Raw genomic sequence first — 15,893 nt, forward strand, 5'->3', positions numbered from 1 at the left:
TGTTTCCTTGCCTGATGAAATGTATCAGAAAGAATATTACTATGACAAATGTCTGCAATTTTACTGCCTATGTTTTCGTCTAGGATGTTTGTGGTTTTGAATTTAACATTTAAGTGTTTAATCTATTTTTAGTTTATTCTTGTGTATGGTATAAGAAGGTGTTCTGGTTTGTTTTTTTGTTTTGTTTTTTTTTGCAGGTATTCCCAAACACCACTTATTGGGTAGACTATCTTTACCCTATTGTATGTTTTTGCCTCCTTTGTAAAAAATTGACTTAAAGGGGTGGGTTTATATCTGGGCTCTGATAGGCTTAGTTTTAAAGATGACCCATCATCTTAGAACTTAGGCCAATAAAATTGGCAACTTTTAGCCTGGTTTGGTCCTCAAAGCAAATAATCATGTTCATAATTAAACCAATTTAAGTTTCAGCTGCTGAATAGAGGTCTTTTTTTTTTCTTCCTTTTATCCAAACTGAGTCCACAAATATTTTAGCTTCCTAGTACTCTGATTTGAATTAAAAGGTCTTAGAAAATACCAATAACTTTTTGGAGGCCCTTTTTCCCCCTATTCAGTAAATTAGGGACACTCTTGGTTAGTATTTTTTTTTTCTGCATCTAGCACTGATCAACACTTGAAAATTTTAGCTAAGTGCTTTTCAATGTCTTTGTGTTCATGATAGTGACTATGAGGCAAAGGTTTGAACATAAAATAAAAGGAATATTAAAACTTTCAATTTAATTTTAATCGTAGATTGAAAGGTACGGATTCCCTTCTGATCTTATGCTTTCGCCTCGAGAAACCATCCAGCTTTATGACACGATGTTTGAATTCTGGGAAAGTTGGCCCAGGGCCCAGGTAATTAATAATTATGCAATTAATTTGAATTCTGTTATCGTGGATGGTAACATTGCTTTCAGAAAGACAAACTCTTACCCTTGCCTCTGATCTCTTAAAATTATCAATGGACTCTTTCTAAAACACAATTGCCCTTTCTCAGACATTTTTCATTCTAACATTCTATGATTTACTTTAATGAGATGGGATGTCATCGAATTCCTGAAAATATTTGTTCTTTCAGTTTCTGAGATATTGTAGCCTTACATCTTACATCTCGGATTTATGTATTTCCATGTTCTTTCATTGTACTCTCCTTCCTTCACTATGCTCTAGTAGCTGTCTGTTTTTATCTATTTGGCTTTGCTCTGCATTCTTTCCTTTGGAGAGCTCTTTTGTTTTACTAGGATTCTGTACTAGAAACTATGGGGGGAAAAGAAGTTCAACGGCCTGTACTTTCAAGTAGCTTATAATGCTGTTTATGAAATGCATAATTGAGAAACATCTTTGAGGGTTTTTTTGTTTTGTTTTTTCTTTATGATTTTATTTAATTTTGTGGTATTTCTTTTCAAGGAGTTGTGTCCAGAGAATTTCATTCATTTTAAGAATAAAATAGTCATTAAGAAGATGGATGCTAGGAAATATGAAGAGAGCTTAAAGGCAGAATTAACAAATTGGATTAAAAATGGCAATGTAGAGGAGGTAATTTCCACACATATTTTTGGTGAAGTACCCTCTCCTCTTTGTTTTCTTGAGTTATTTTGTTCAGTCATTACTATTTTCTGGGTTTTTCATCTTTAATTTTCATTTTAGGATTATAAGCTGAACACAAAGTCTAGTGATTCTGTGGTAAAAATAAAAGGAAAGGCAGGAAATTGATCTTTGTCTCCTATAGCATGTGACAAAAGCTATTAGTTCTGATAGATGTTTTAACACTTAAGAACAGATGTGTCACTATCCACCAAGTCAGTGTTCTTGGGGTTGTGGCAACATAGCTATTGGAATCATAGTTAACAGAAGCAGAGCAGACTATTTTACTCTTTTATTGTCTTGGATATTTTTAATGCTTTGAAATTTTAAGTTGTATAAACTATTTGTGTATTGAAACCTTCACCTGGAGTCAGAGAAGTTATGCATATTTATTTTAAGTAATCACTGGTCTTTATATTTTTGAAGTTTGCCACATATTGAAGTTTCTGATTTTGGGGGAGTGATATATATCTATATATATATTAGACTTTTCTCATGTGACTTTTTTCTGTTGTATTTTAACTTAGATGATCTCTCCCCATTCAGAAACATAATATAATTTAATTACTTTTAAAAAATTCTCACCTGAGTTTATGTTAATTTTATAGATTTTAAAGAGAGAGGAAGGAAGAAAGAGAGAGAGAAGCATCAATGTGAGAGAAACATTGATTGGTTGCCTCCCGTATGAGCCTGGACCTGCAACGTAGGTATGTGCCCTGACCGGGAATCAAACCACAACCTTACTGTATAGGGGATGATACTTCAACCAACTGAACCAGGGCTAATCCTATCTAATAAAGAGGTAATATGCAAACTGACCATCACTCCAACACACAAGATGGCCACCCACATGAGGTCAAAGATGGCCACTCCATGTGGACACAAGATGGCCAGCAGGGGAGGGCAGTTGTGGGAGATCAGGCCATCAGGGCAGGACAGTTGGGGGTGACCCAGCTGTCAGGGGAGGGCTGTTGGGGGAGGGGGGCAGGCCTGCAGGGGAGGGCAATTAGGCGCAATAGGGCCGGCAGGGGAGCAGTTAGGTGTTGATCAGGCTGGCAGAGGAGTGGTTGGGGTTGATCAGGCTGGCAGGCAGAAGCGGTTAGGGGCAATCAGGGAGGCAGGCAAGCGAGCAGTTGGGAGCCAGCAGCCCTGGATTGTGGGATTGGGCATAAACAGGCAGTTGGACATCCCTCAATGGGTCCCAGATTGGAGAGGATGCAGGCTGAGCTGAGGGACACACACACACACACACACACACACACAAGAATGTCATGCACCGGGCCTCTAGTTTACTTATATTTTTTTCTGCATATGTTGTCATTACAAATCTTTAAAATGTATTTGGAAATAATTTTTCTACATTACATGGAGAAAAACAAGTTCACCCTACCTCCTGCCATAGTGAAATCAAAACTGATTTCTTTTGCTAAAAATATTGCATTTTATATTGTACATATGTTACCAATTTTCTTTTTGTTCTCTAGTTGTTGATTTGTAAACTTCTTTGATGGTTCTTTGCAAAGGTTTATGATATAATTAATATGTATTATTTTTATCATATATTACTTTAAAGATCATAGCAACATAGATTAAACAACAATGAAAATATTTTAGTCAAAAGTAAAAATGTCTTTCTTTCTTCTTCAGAACTTAAAACAAATAAATTCTTTTTTTATTACTGCAGGCCAAACAGGTCCTGAGGAATCTTAGTCCCAAACCAGTTTCTAGTTCAGAAAACATGATACAAATGTTTCCACTTCTCGTTGAAAAGCTTAGGAAAATGGAGAAGTTACCAGCACTAATTTTTTTGTAAGTCATTTATTTTAATTTTATTTTTAAATTAAATTTATTTGGGCATTAGTCATTTAAATTAAATTGCTTTTATTTTCAATTTGTATTATACTCATTACTTTAAATTGAGGAAAGTTTTTACTAACTTTACTATTGTAATATAGTATTCATTACTATTTTTGGTGTCCATTTGTTCTAAGAGTGAATTTAAAAATACATCTTTCTAGTCTAATTTTTTAAAATTGATTTCAGAGAGGAAGAGGAGAGAGAGAGAGAGAGAGAGAGAAAGAGAGAGAGAGAGAGAGAAGAGAGATATCAATGTTGGGAGAGAATCATCAATCTGCTGCTTCCTGCATGCCCCACACTGGTAGTGAGCCAGCACCCCAGGTGCCTTGACTGGGAATCAAAACGTGACCTCCTGGTTCATAGTTGGGTGCTCAACCACTGAGCCATGCTAGCTGGGCTCTAATCTAATTCTTAACAAAATATTTTCACTTGTGTTATTAAAAATTACCTTCTTTATTTAATTCCCTTCTCCATTTCTTGTTGTGTTTTTTTTTACTCTTGTATTTTTATCTAAGTCTTGTTAAATGCCTAGCTAGGTTCAGTAAATATGTAGATTTAGTAAATTCCTAGGGACTTTGAAAAACAAATTGAACGTTTATGTGTGCAAGCCTCCCACATAAAATTAAAGTATTCTTACAATAAGCTAGAATATTTATTGGTGGGATATTTTATTATTTTAATTTATAATCATGAGAACTATAACTTACAGGCATTGATACCTTGATAAATTTTATATTCCTATAGACATGAAACAGCTTAACATTGAATGTAATCGTCCGGTTTTGATCAAGTATAACTTATACCAAAGTATAATTCATTAAATGAATAATGCTATATCCTAGATTTGGAGATCTATTCATTTTGGGATCAAAATGGAATATTTTATTTACTTTTGACAGTTTCAAACTAAGACATGGAAGTTATATATAAATAAGGCCACAGAATCTTGCTCAGGTGGCAAAGTTTAATGATATTTGTTCACACATACAGAGACAAACAGTAATGAATCATCATTGGTGATGTTTATTTAAAATAATGTTGTTAATTGAATATATGGCTGTGTTTGGATAATGCAATAACATTGTTCCTTTACCTTTGTTGTTGAGACAAGAAAAAGAAAATTTTGAACCACCAAGAAATTATACAGCTCACCTTTATTTTCAAGCATGGTTACAGGTTTTAGTTAGAAACAAACATGATTTAGTACCTCTGGGATATTTCTGAAGGTCTAATTGCCAAAAATAACTGGATTCATTTTTTATATAGATATACAAAATTAAAATATTTGAAAGTACAGTATTTCACAAAAACATCAAATGTTTAATCCTGCTTGAGTTGCTGAGTTTTGGCATATCTTTATGGAAGTTTGGGTTCTCTATAAGGCATACTGTGCAAACCTTGGTCTTATACGGTTGTATTTAGTCCTAAAAAGCCCCAGCTCATCAACAAATTTGAGGCTTTGTCAAGGCTCAATTTGTACCTCTGGGAGATTTTCAAATAATAGCATCCTTGTCAACCTTTTCCAATCTGATCTCGGGGAGAAATGCATGGACCCTGTTAGTGTTAGTGACTGTATTAACCTGTGCTTAAGAGCACATTCTTCAAGTCGGGAGACTACTTCTCTGCTCCCTGGTAGCTCTGTCACTTCTAGGCAGCTTCTTAATGGTGTTTAGCCTTAGTTTCCTCATTTGCAAAATGAGGAAAGATGATAAAAATAATAGGGTCTGGGTAAGAATTAAATACAAGTAAATTATGAAATCACTTAGTACTACCTGTTATTGGCTAAGGCCCAGTCTCTAGACATTTGTTCTGTATAGGTTATCAGAGAAGTTTAAGAGGAAATGTTATTTTCAAGTGACCCATTTTATTTTATTTTTTTAAATATATTTTATTGATTTTTTACAGAGAGGAAGGGAGAGGGATAGACAGTTAGAAACATCGATGAGAGAGAAACACCGATCAGCTGCCTCCTGCACACCTCCTACTGGGGATATGCCCGCAACCAAAGAACATGCCCTTGACCGGAATCAAACCTGGGACCTTTCAGTCCGCAGGCTGATGCTCTATCCACGGAGCCAAACCTGTCAGGGCCAAGTGGTCCATTTTAATACATGAGGTACTATGATGAAAATTACATTTCTTAATACAGAATAGGTAACTTATATTCATGTCAAAAGAGAGCAACATAATGTAAAGATTAAGAACATTGGCTTGGAGGCAGGACTCTGCCATACAAGCTGTGAGATTTTGAGCAGGTCACTATATCTCTTTATGTCTCCATTTTCTCATCTGCAAAATAGGGATCGTCATAGTGCCTTCCTCATAGAGATGTATTATACTAAATGAGTTAATATACTTAAGACATTGAGAATAGTGTCTGGCAATAGTAAGTATGGTGTTTACTGTATTTATTATTTTGTCTACTACATGACATTTCTTGCCATGTAGCATGAACTGCTACTTTCTCTTTTAACTTTTTTTTTTTGTTAATCCTCGCCCAAGGGTATTTTTTCCATTGATTTTTAGAGACAGTGGAAGGGAGGGAGGGGAAGAGAGAAAAAGAGAGAAACATCGATGTGAGAGAAATACATGGATTGGTTGCCTCCCACGGGCACCCCAACTAAGGCCAGGAATGAACATGCAACCCAGGTATCTGCCCTTGACCGGGAATCCCGAGACCCTTCAGAGTGTAGGCTGATGCTCTACCACTAAACCACATCAGCCAGGCACTTTCTTAATCCTTCCTTCACCAGCATGTCAATTTATTTACTCTCTACTAGCTATCATTTTTCTCTTCATGCTATTTCTGTAAACACTTTAGAAAAGCCCTTTGCCTTACAAATTATATTAGAAAAACTTTATTGTTTTTTTACTTTCTCTAGAAACATTTTGCTCTTCACGTACCAGGAAAATTTGGTCTGTAGCATTTGCCTAGTTAATTGTTCAAACCTGAATGGGCTAAATGGCTACAAGGGGACTAGACTAGTTTAAATACCAAAGTGCCAGGAAGTCTGTTGTATGTCAATTATATCTCAATAAAACTGGTGGGGGAAAAAGAATGCACTAAAATTCACAAATAATTGGCCATCACAAAATCTGAACTTAAAAATATGTACTGCCTGGCTGGCTTGGCTCAGCGGTTGAGCGTCAACCTATAAACAATGAGGTCAAGATTTGATTCCCGGTCAGAGCACGTGCTTGGGTTGCGGGCTTCATCACCAGTGGGGGCAGGCAGGAGGCAGCCGATCAATGATTCTCTCTCATCATTGATTCATTGATGTCTCTGTCTCTCTCTCCCTCTCCTTTAAAAAGAAATATGTATACATCTATAATTTATTTATCTATCTATCTGTTTATTTATTTACTTATTTATTCAATAGTAGAGGTCTTTGAGTCTGTTATGGACAGACATAAAGATAAGTGCAATTAAATACAAGAACAACTACAACAACAATAAAAATAAATAAAAGAGCAAAATTTCCATGAGGTGAGGAGGCATTTCTCTTCTGTATATTTATATATATATAGAGAGAGAGAGAGAGGAGAGAGAGAGAGAGAGAGAGAGAGAGAGAGAGAGAGAGAGAGAGAGAGAATTCATTGTCTTCTGTCCCTTCCCTACTGGACAGGGAAAATATCCATGGGCTCTCATTGCTGTTGCCTCAGGAGGGAACAGAGGGGAACTTCTTATGTATTATAAGGTAATTACTAAGGGGTCTGCTGATCCAGAACACCTTGTGTGCCTATTCAGGATAAAACTGATAAAGATGGATATTAAAACTCAATAGATATATGTCAGGATGGTAGCAGTAGGTGGAAATGACTGCATTGTATTGACAGTACTATTTTCAAGGCAAGCTTTCTTTTCATTTGCTTCCAGATTCAAGTTAGGAGCTGTAGAGGAGTGCGCTAAAAGTGTCAGAACTTTTTTGGAAAAGAAGCAAGAGAGAGAAAGGCCTCCCAACGCTGATAAAGAAGCCTATGACATGGCTAACAAACTTCGAAAAATTAAAAAAGCTATCGAAAAACAAAAGATAATGTAAGTATTTAATTAAGCAAAGTGGTGGTTTAAAGGTGGAAATACTTCACAATTCCCATTAGGAAACATACACTGAATGGGTTACAAATAAGTTGTAGTTGTTGCTTGGGCGTGTTTGCAAATTAGGTAAATTTGGGTGAGAGAATAGGGTAAAGATAAGTGGCAGTAATTATGTATTTCCAAGGTGCCTAGATCAGTCTTATTTAGGGCTTGGGAAAGGCAGGACCACAGCCTATGAGAATTGTTAGACCATATACCTGGCATAATCATTTCTCAAAATAAGCACATCTTTGATACCTCACTCTCAGCCAGCCTTAAGCAGTCTTAAACAAAGTCTACCCACATTGCTGTGGGCCACATCATAGAAGTGTCACTGATATACCATCACAATCACATAAGTGACATAGACTGAGCTTGAGAATGGATTAAAATGCCAGTTTTATGCTTGGTAGAATTTTGCTCCTTTGACTCCTCTTTTTCGTTCTTGGTGTCTAATTCTGACAACTCTAGTCCAAAATATTTATTCTCTTCATTATCCTCTCCATCTTTAGTCACTGCCTGGTTTAGATGCCCATCATGTCTTCCTTGCAGAGGTCTGTTTTTGGGCCCCAGAGCCTTAAGGTTCACCGCTCTCCAATCTAGCTAACAAATGATCTTGCTAATATCAACTTGATTAAATTATCTCACACTCAGTAGTCTTCCTTCTTCCTTGCTTAAGACCTGAAAAGTCCAGACAGAGACAGCATAGGAGGTATAAGCCTTTTCAGAAACTGGTATTCTGATTAGACAACTTTTCTTCAGGTCATTAGAAGCCATCATTTCAAGTTAAAGAGTGACCACTAATTGGAACTCTAAAAATCTCAAGAATGTTTTAGTACCTTGTTTAGCCACATCATTATAGTGAGGGTGAGTGGGGGCCTTGCTCTGGGCCCTGTGCTTTGGAGAGTACCCCCGTGGCCCTCCTCCATCTGCATCCATTCCCATCAAGCTGTGAGTCTGTGGAGCTTAGGAGGCCTGCCACCTGGAGCTCACTCTTACCCTTTTAAATTCCAAGATGTTATGGAGCTATATTTGTCAAGGTAGGAGGATGGAATGTATTATTTGATAGTGTATATCCTCGATTTAAAACTTATAAATAGACAACAGTATGTGGGCTTTCATTATTCCTCTGTTCCACCTTCCACACACATTAGGGGCAGGCCTTTCCATAGTCTTGGCATTCTCCCTTGAGTTAAGGGCAATGTTAGCTGGAAGTGAGAACACTTGATGATAGCACACAAGTGAGCTCATCTTCTTGTATTTGGAGTTGACTTATATACACAGTTAACAGACAAATGGAAACATTTAAGAAAGGATAAGTGATCTGGGTATCTCTCAAAGGCTATTACCCTGGAGTAAAGGATAACAGGTCATAGGTCAGATTCCTCAGTGGCACCTTCTGACATGGGTATCTGTGTAAGGGATTTGTTTAAGTAAGTGTTCATGAGGGACGGTAAGACAGTGAGAGAAGCAAAAGATGGAAAGTGAAGAAGGTAAGTAAGGATTCGGGTTTTGCTAGAATATTGCCTAAGCCTGGTCCAACAGAGAGACCTGGGGGCAGGACAGAATTGTCCCAATTTGCGTCAAGGTGGCTGACTTGTGTACCTCCTCTCAGTCAGTTACTAGCTGTGGGCCACTTCCCCATTTCCAAGAGAAGGTGTAACTTCCCAGGAATTTCCAGGAGACTGTTGTCAATTGAGGGCAGTTCTCCAGGGAATGGAAAAGCCAAGAGCCCTTAACAACCAAACTCAGAGCAGCTGTAGCAGCCACCACAGGAGAGGAGGAGAATGGCCTGTAGTTGGCAAGGAGGACATCTACTTTACCCACAAGCCTAGTGTTATGAAGGCTAGGAAAGAGAAAATGATCATCACTTTAGCAGATGAACCACTTTAGCAAGGGGAAGCGAGGTCACGTGGAGGAAGTGGATTTGGCAAGACTCCTTATAACAAGGAAACAGAGAAAATAAGGGTACCTAATAAAAATTTTTTATAAGCTAAACAAATTTCAGAGGCCAGTGAGGAAGTTCATTAGAGGAAGAAGTCTGAGTCAGGATAGTGCAGATGTACACATGTGTGAATAGGTGGGTTACAAGGAAGATTTGGGAAGTCTTGGGCTTCCTTTAGTAGTCACATTTGACTACTAATTACTGACAATTTATTGTTATGAACAGAGATGAAAAAAGCCAGAAGAAGCCCAGGAAAATGGATAAAAGCCTAATACATGAAGCTGAACATAACAGTCTACTCAAGATTCTAGAGAAGAACCTGGAAATCCCTCCAGAGTTCACCTATGCTGACAGAAAGACAGTGGACAGCGAGGTGAGCACTCCCAATGAAACAGTGCTTCAGGGAATGATTTCACATCAGCCCTTAGTTCTCAGTGATAGACAACGTGGAAAGTAAAACTAAGAGAAATCCCTACCAGGTTAGACATCTCTGTCTGTGACCTCTTGGCCACCCATGATTCTTAAGGGTTCTGCCGAAAAAAGGTCTAAGAAGGATTTATAGATTATTTCTTGCTTGTTAATCATTAACCCGTGAGAGTGCCTGCCTTTTCGTTATTTACTTCTGTGTTACTGTTTTTTGCAGCTTGAATTCTGGACTTGAGTCTCACATGCCTCATTGAATACTTGGGCACCTGTGGTCCAGTATACTTTATGCAGTGTACACAGAATCTCTCAAAACCAGAGGCTTTTTATATTATAGTCAAAACATTCCACCAAGAAAAGCATGAGAATATCTACAAGTAGTATGCCATTTCTTTTTTCAAATGTTTTTCTAAGTAAAATAATTCATGCCTAAGGTAGACAAGTTTGAAAATACAAATTAGTAGCAATGCCATCAATCCGAAGTAATCATTACCCTTCTAGACGAACCTTTTCCTTTTGTATATTTTATTTGTGCCCCGCCCCACCACACATGCACATGAATACATACACAAAGTATGGATATATACACAGTATACACACATATATATCCATTCCACTGTATACATTCTTCTGTAAACTACATGGTTTCTTCCTTTTTAAGAACCATGTATTTACATCATCATTTTCAATAAATCCGGTATGGATGGCTGACTACAGCTAAAGTGCCTTAGGGATTCTTTTTCTTTTTTTCCTCATAAGCAGTGTTTATCTTTGTACATATTACTCTGTGCACAAATGGATTCCTCCTCAGGGCATAAATATTTTTAAGATTATTTGTGACCAATTTACAAGGACAAGTAAACATTCCCAGACCATATAGGGTAAGGAACCTGCTCTTTTTGGATCTCTCTCTCTCTCCCGCCCCCTTCCCTGGGAACTCCTACAGTTCCACTAGAGAGCTGACCTCCCTCAGGCAGGACACATCCTCTGGGTCTTTTATCTACTGCTTTGTCAGTACTTCCCACCTCTGAAGTGGTAGGGAAGTGGGGTGGTGGTGAAATAGTGCAAGATTTTCTGCTCAAAGATTTGGAAGTGTTTCCTATAGTTAATGTGGCTGCAGTAAAATGTTCTTTGTACTCATGTTCAGTCAATTTCAAACAGTTGCCTCATGTAGCCAAATTCTGGCATACTGTGCCTGCTGTTTTCACTTAAACACTTTTTATTGATTTAAAATTAAAAGTAGATAAAAATTATCAAAATCCTTAAAACTCTTGCTTCTTTCAGCTTTTGCAGATGGTGTTTGATCGAGTAAAATCCTTAAGAAAAGGTGCAGAACTGAAGGCTTTAGCAGAAAGGGGTATCGGATATCATCATAGATGTTTGTTTGCCAAAGAAAAACAGTTAGTTGAAATTCTTTTTAGGAAAGGATTTATTAGGGTAAGTAAATATTTTCATTCTAACATTTGAAGCTGTGCCTACATCAAACTGAATAACCATATTTCCCATCTCATTTAATTGAGAGAGAGGGTTTGAAATGTATCATTCAGTTTATTATCTCTTATAAAATTAAAACAGTCCCTAAAAAGACACTTCCAAATATTACCTATGCTGATCTTAGAACAACACTTTGCCTTTTCTTTCATAGTATCTAGGGAATTTTGTCAGCTGTTTGTATAATTTTAGCTATAGACATTCTCTCATGGGCTTGGACAACATTTTTGATGGCACTTTAATCAGATCTTTTCCCAAAATAGCTAAAAGAAGAGCAAGAATGTATCGCTTCCTCACGGCCCACCCCATATCTTGGCAGAGTTTTCAGATGGGTCACTCCTAAATGCTCTCTTATCACTGACAGTGGACAAGAGGAGGATTTCCTGAAATAGCTCGTAACCAAACCATTGTTATGTTTTATTTATGTCCCATGAAACGCATGGGGATAGTCTGGATAAATTCACAAAGAGGGTTTAGAAAATTACCTAGTAATTTAAGTCTTTAATACTATTTTAAAATAGACCCTTTTCAAGTTATCCATATTAAATTTTTTGTAGGATGTGCATTGTGTGTGTGTGTGTGTATGTCTGTGTGTGTGTGTGTTGAGGAAGAGGGGTATTAGAGAAAGAAAGATTGAGTTTGAGATTGATTTTCCTACTCTGGGTATCTTTTAATTTTAATAAATAAATGTGAGGAAAATCTGACACCATAATTAAAGGGTATATCTGTAGTCTGGAAAAAAAGCTCAGAATAGATCATTAACAACTTTGCTTAGCTTTTCTCTTAAATAATACAAGTTATTTATTTTAAAAGTCAGTAATGGGACACACTCTTCTTCATCGTTATGAATTGAGGGGGAGAGGCACACCTATTTGAATCAGCATATCCTGTGTCTAAAATAGTACCTGTTAAATAGTAGTTGATAGATCATGATAGAAAAGTGACATGGCAATAGTGATAGCTTTATTACAAAGAACACATTTTTAAAAGGCATTTATTCTAGTATATTCTAAATGTAATGTTCCTACCTTTTTCATTTTCATTATTATTAAATACTTTGTTGCACTCTGTATAAATCTCTATTACAGAATAGAGAAAATTACCTCATATACAGAACAATTAACATTAACCATGGCACATATATGATAATCAATATAAAGAGAAAGAGAGGGCAATTAGAAATATCCAGCAAAATATGAAAAAAATAAGCCAAAGTGGATCATGTAGTAAACTTTAAAGTTTTCCCTACTCCTTTTCTGGTTAGTTGTCTTGGCAATTCAGGGAAGAAATGGAACTTTATTTTGCTCTTATTACTTAGACTAGAGGCCCAGTGAACCATGGGGGGAGTAGGATGAAGTGGGGGAGAGAGACCCTCAGCCCAGCCTGCACCCTCTCCAATCTGGGACCCCTTGGGGGATGTCCAGCTGCTGGTTTAGGCCCCGGCGGGTTCGGGCCTAAACCAGCAGTCGGACATCCCTCTCACCATCAGGGACCGCTGGCTCCTAACCGCTCACCTGCCTGCCTGCCTGATCGCCCCAAACCACCTCTGCCTGCCTGCCTGATTGCCGCCTAACTGCCCTCCCCTGCCGGCCTAATTGCCCCCAAATTCCCTCCCCTGCTGTCCTGATTCCCCCCAACAGCTTTCCCTCACGCCAACCTGACCTTACCCCTAACTGCTTGCTCCCCTGTGCTGGCCTGATCTCAACCCTAACTACTCTCCCCTGTGCCGGCCTGATCTCACCCCTAACTGCTTACTTCCCCGCACCAGCCTGATTGTCCCTAACTGCTTGCTCTCCTGCCGGCCTAATCACCCCTAACCGCCTCTGCCTCAGCCCCTGCCAATGTGACTTTGTCCAGAAGGAAGTTGGACGTCCAGAAGATGTCCAGTCGATCTGGTCTAATTATCTTATTACCCTTTTATTATATAGATATGATAACACATAGAAATAACCTTCACAAATAAATTGTAGTGATGAAGTAAGCAATTGCCCAGGGTTTGTACAAACATTATTACGTTCTCACAGGGAAATGCCCTTTCTATTCTAATCATTTGTCAAAAAATATTTACTGAACACTTCTCATGCGCCAGGTCCTCAGTGTGGGGAAACAATGCTGAATGGGGCTTGGGGTCTGGCGCAGGCAAAGTAAACAAATAATATTACTCGAAGTAATGATTAATGCTATGAAGAGAAACACTGTAGGACAGGGAGAGAAATAATGATGACAGGGGTGGTTATTTTGAATATGGTAGGCCATACATTTCTTTTTGCTATTTGAGCAGAGAACGGAATAACCAGATAAAAGACTATTTGGAAAAGAATATTATGTGCCCAGCAAAGAGTGACTGGTATGATGGCCCGGAACTGGGAATGTGCGTGATGTGTTTGTGGAAGAGCAAGAGTACCACTATGGTTTAATTGAAGTTCAAAATTCAGTAACTATATGGCATTTTATAGAAATCTTATTTTATAAAGTAATTGCTTTATTCTCTTTCTAGGTAGTGACAGCGACCGGGACACTTGCTTTAGGAATCAATATGCCTTGTAAATCTGTGGTTTTTGCTCAAAACTCAATCTATCTGGATGCTTTAAATTACAGACAGGTATTGTGATCTGCATTAATTCTCTCTTGCATTACTAAAATATGGCCATAAAATAAAGAAAATATGAGCCTTTAGTTTACCAACATGCTGCAATTTATGGGCTAGCACACCTGATGTTTAGTCATGCTTGCCTGTCATTTTTAGCTGTGGTATGATGTAAAGCTCATGAGTTGGAGGCTATGTGACCATCACTATCCAGATATGTGACCTCAGGTGAGATATGCAAACTGCCGGATCCTTCTTATCTCCAGAATAGGAATAATAATTACAGTTCCATAGATTTGCAAGAATTTAAATGAAGTGATTTATAGGGAAGATACACACTGAAAGTGTCTGTGAGCATTCCCTTGTTCATTCCCTGTGCACATGACATTGTTCTGTGGATCTGTCTTAAATGCTTTCCTTTTTGCTGCTGATACATGATCTATTGGCAAACCCCTTTCATTAGTCTCAGATAGCGGTATTGAATTTTTGCTGGGCAGTTTATTTTCCACTACCTTTCATCAGACATTCTTGGCTCTGTAATATTAAAACAATTTTCCTGAATTTCACATCTCTTTACTCAAATATGTCCTGTTTGTGGCATAGTTTGTTTTCATGTGGTTTCCTGGCTCAGGAACATTTGATGAATATGTATTTTTTTAATTTCTTTTTTTTATTTTATTGATTTTTTTACAGAGAGGAAGGGAGAGGGATAGAGAGTTAGAAATATCGATGAGAGAGAAACATCAATCAGCTGCCTCCTGCACACTCCCTACTTGGTATGTGCCCACAATCAAGGTATATGCCCTTGATCGGAATCAAACCTGGGACCCTTCAGTCCACAGGCCAATGCTCTATCCACTGAGCCAAACCGGCTAGGGCGTTTTGATGACTATTTTTGCTGGAGGCATCAAATTTAGGTATATCAGCCAACATTCAAGATTTTATCAAAGTGCCCTCCCTCCCTTTCTCTCTAAACACTTCTTTTAAAAAAATATATTGATTGATTTATTGATTGGTTGATTTCAGAGAGTAAAGGAGGAGAGAGAGAGATAGAAGCATCAATGATGAGAGAGAATCATTGATCTGTTGCCTCCTGCACACCCCCCACTGGGAATCAAACCTGCAACCCAGGCATATGCTCTGGGAATTGAACCTTCTGGCTTATATGTTGACACTCAACCAATGAGCTGCACTGGCTGTGCTCTAAATAGTTCTTATCCCTTATAGAACCTGTCCACCCCCTCCTACCATAACAACCCCTATTCTTTTTATTTCTCCCCCTGCTTCTAAGCTGTGCATGAAGTCCCCTCCCATATCAGCTTTGGGAACCTCATATTTAGGACTCCTGAGCCAAGATGTTATGATATTTCAGATAATGAATTTGGAAGTTAAAATGTCATGGTTTGAATCCTGGATCATTTAAAGGATGTCCTGGGTATTTGACAATGGGCAAGTTTCTGATATTCCCATGTCCCGGTTTCTGCATTGTAATATGGGAATAATGATTCAATTTACCTCATATAGTTGTGTGGTTTCAAGGACTTAGCACACATTCTAAGCACTTAAAACCCAGAATTCATATAACTCCTGTGAAGAGTTTGTTCTTAACTTGCCTTTTATAAGTAGTGTTTCAGAATTTTACCTCACTCGTGTATTTCCTCAACTTGTGCACAATTTTTATGGTGGTTTGTAACTCAGTACACTTGTCTGCGAGAGAGAGAGTGAGAGAGAAAAGGATGAGGGAGGAGGAGATGGGAAGGGAGAGAACTGGTATAAGTTAAGCTGTAAATAAACTTGAAATGAGGGTCTGGTATTTCTTCTTGTTTTGTTTTGTTTGTTTTTTGCTTGTTTCTTCTATAGATTATACAAATATCTAGCACAGTTTTTGGCATGAAATTAAGTGCATAATAATGACAAATGTCTGATTTTCA

General features: G+C 37.9%; 1 protein-coding gene across 1 annotated transcript in view; it reads left to right on the plus strand.

The window, feature by feature from the left end:
- LOC102768004 (probable ATP-dependent RNA helicase DDX60) overlaps positions 1 to 13,986 on the plus strand; it is a 68,058-nt gene extending 54,072 nt beyond the window's left edge. The window contains exons 22-28 of the mRNA XM_015568568.1: positions 751 to 855; positions 1,408 to 1,536; positions 3,269 to 3,393; positions 7,319 to 7,477; positions 9,687 to 9,834; positions 11,169 to 11,321; positions 13,873 to 13,986. Coding sequence (XP_015424054.1) covers positions 751 to 855; positions 1,408 to 1,536; positions 3,269 to 3,393; positions 7,319 to 7,477; positions 9,687 to 9,834; positions 11,169 to 11,321; positions 13,873 to 13,986 — 933 coding nt within the window. The remainder of the gene's footprint in view (positions 1 to 750; positions 856 to 1,407; positions 1,537 to 3,268; positions 3,394 to 7,318; positions 7,478 to 9,686; positions 9,835 to 11,168; positions 11,322 to 13,872) is intronic.
- The last annotated feature ends 1,907 nt before the right edge of the window (positions 13,987 to 15,893 follow it).

This window comes from Myotis davidii, unplaced genomic scaffold (assembly GCF_000327345.1).
Source record: "Myotis davidii unplaced genomic scaffold, ASM32734v1 scaffold392, whole genome shotgun sequence".
NCBI lineage: Eukaryota > Metazoa > Chordata > Mammalia > Chiroptera > Vespertilionidae > Myotis > Myotis davidii.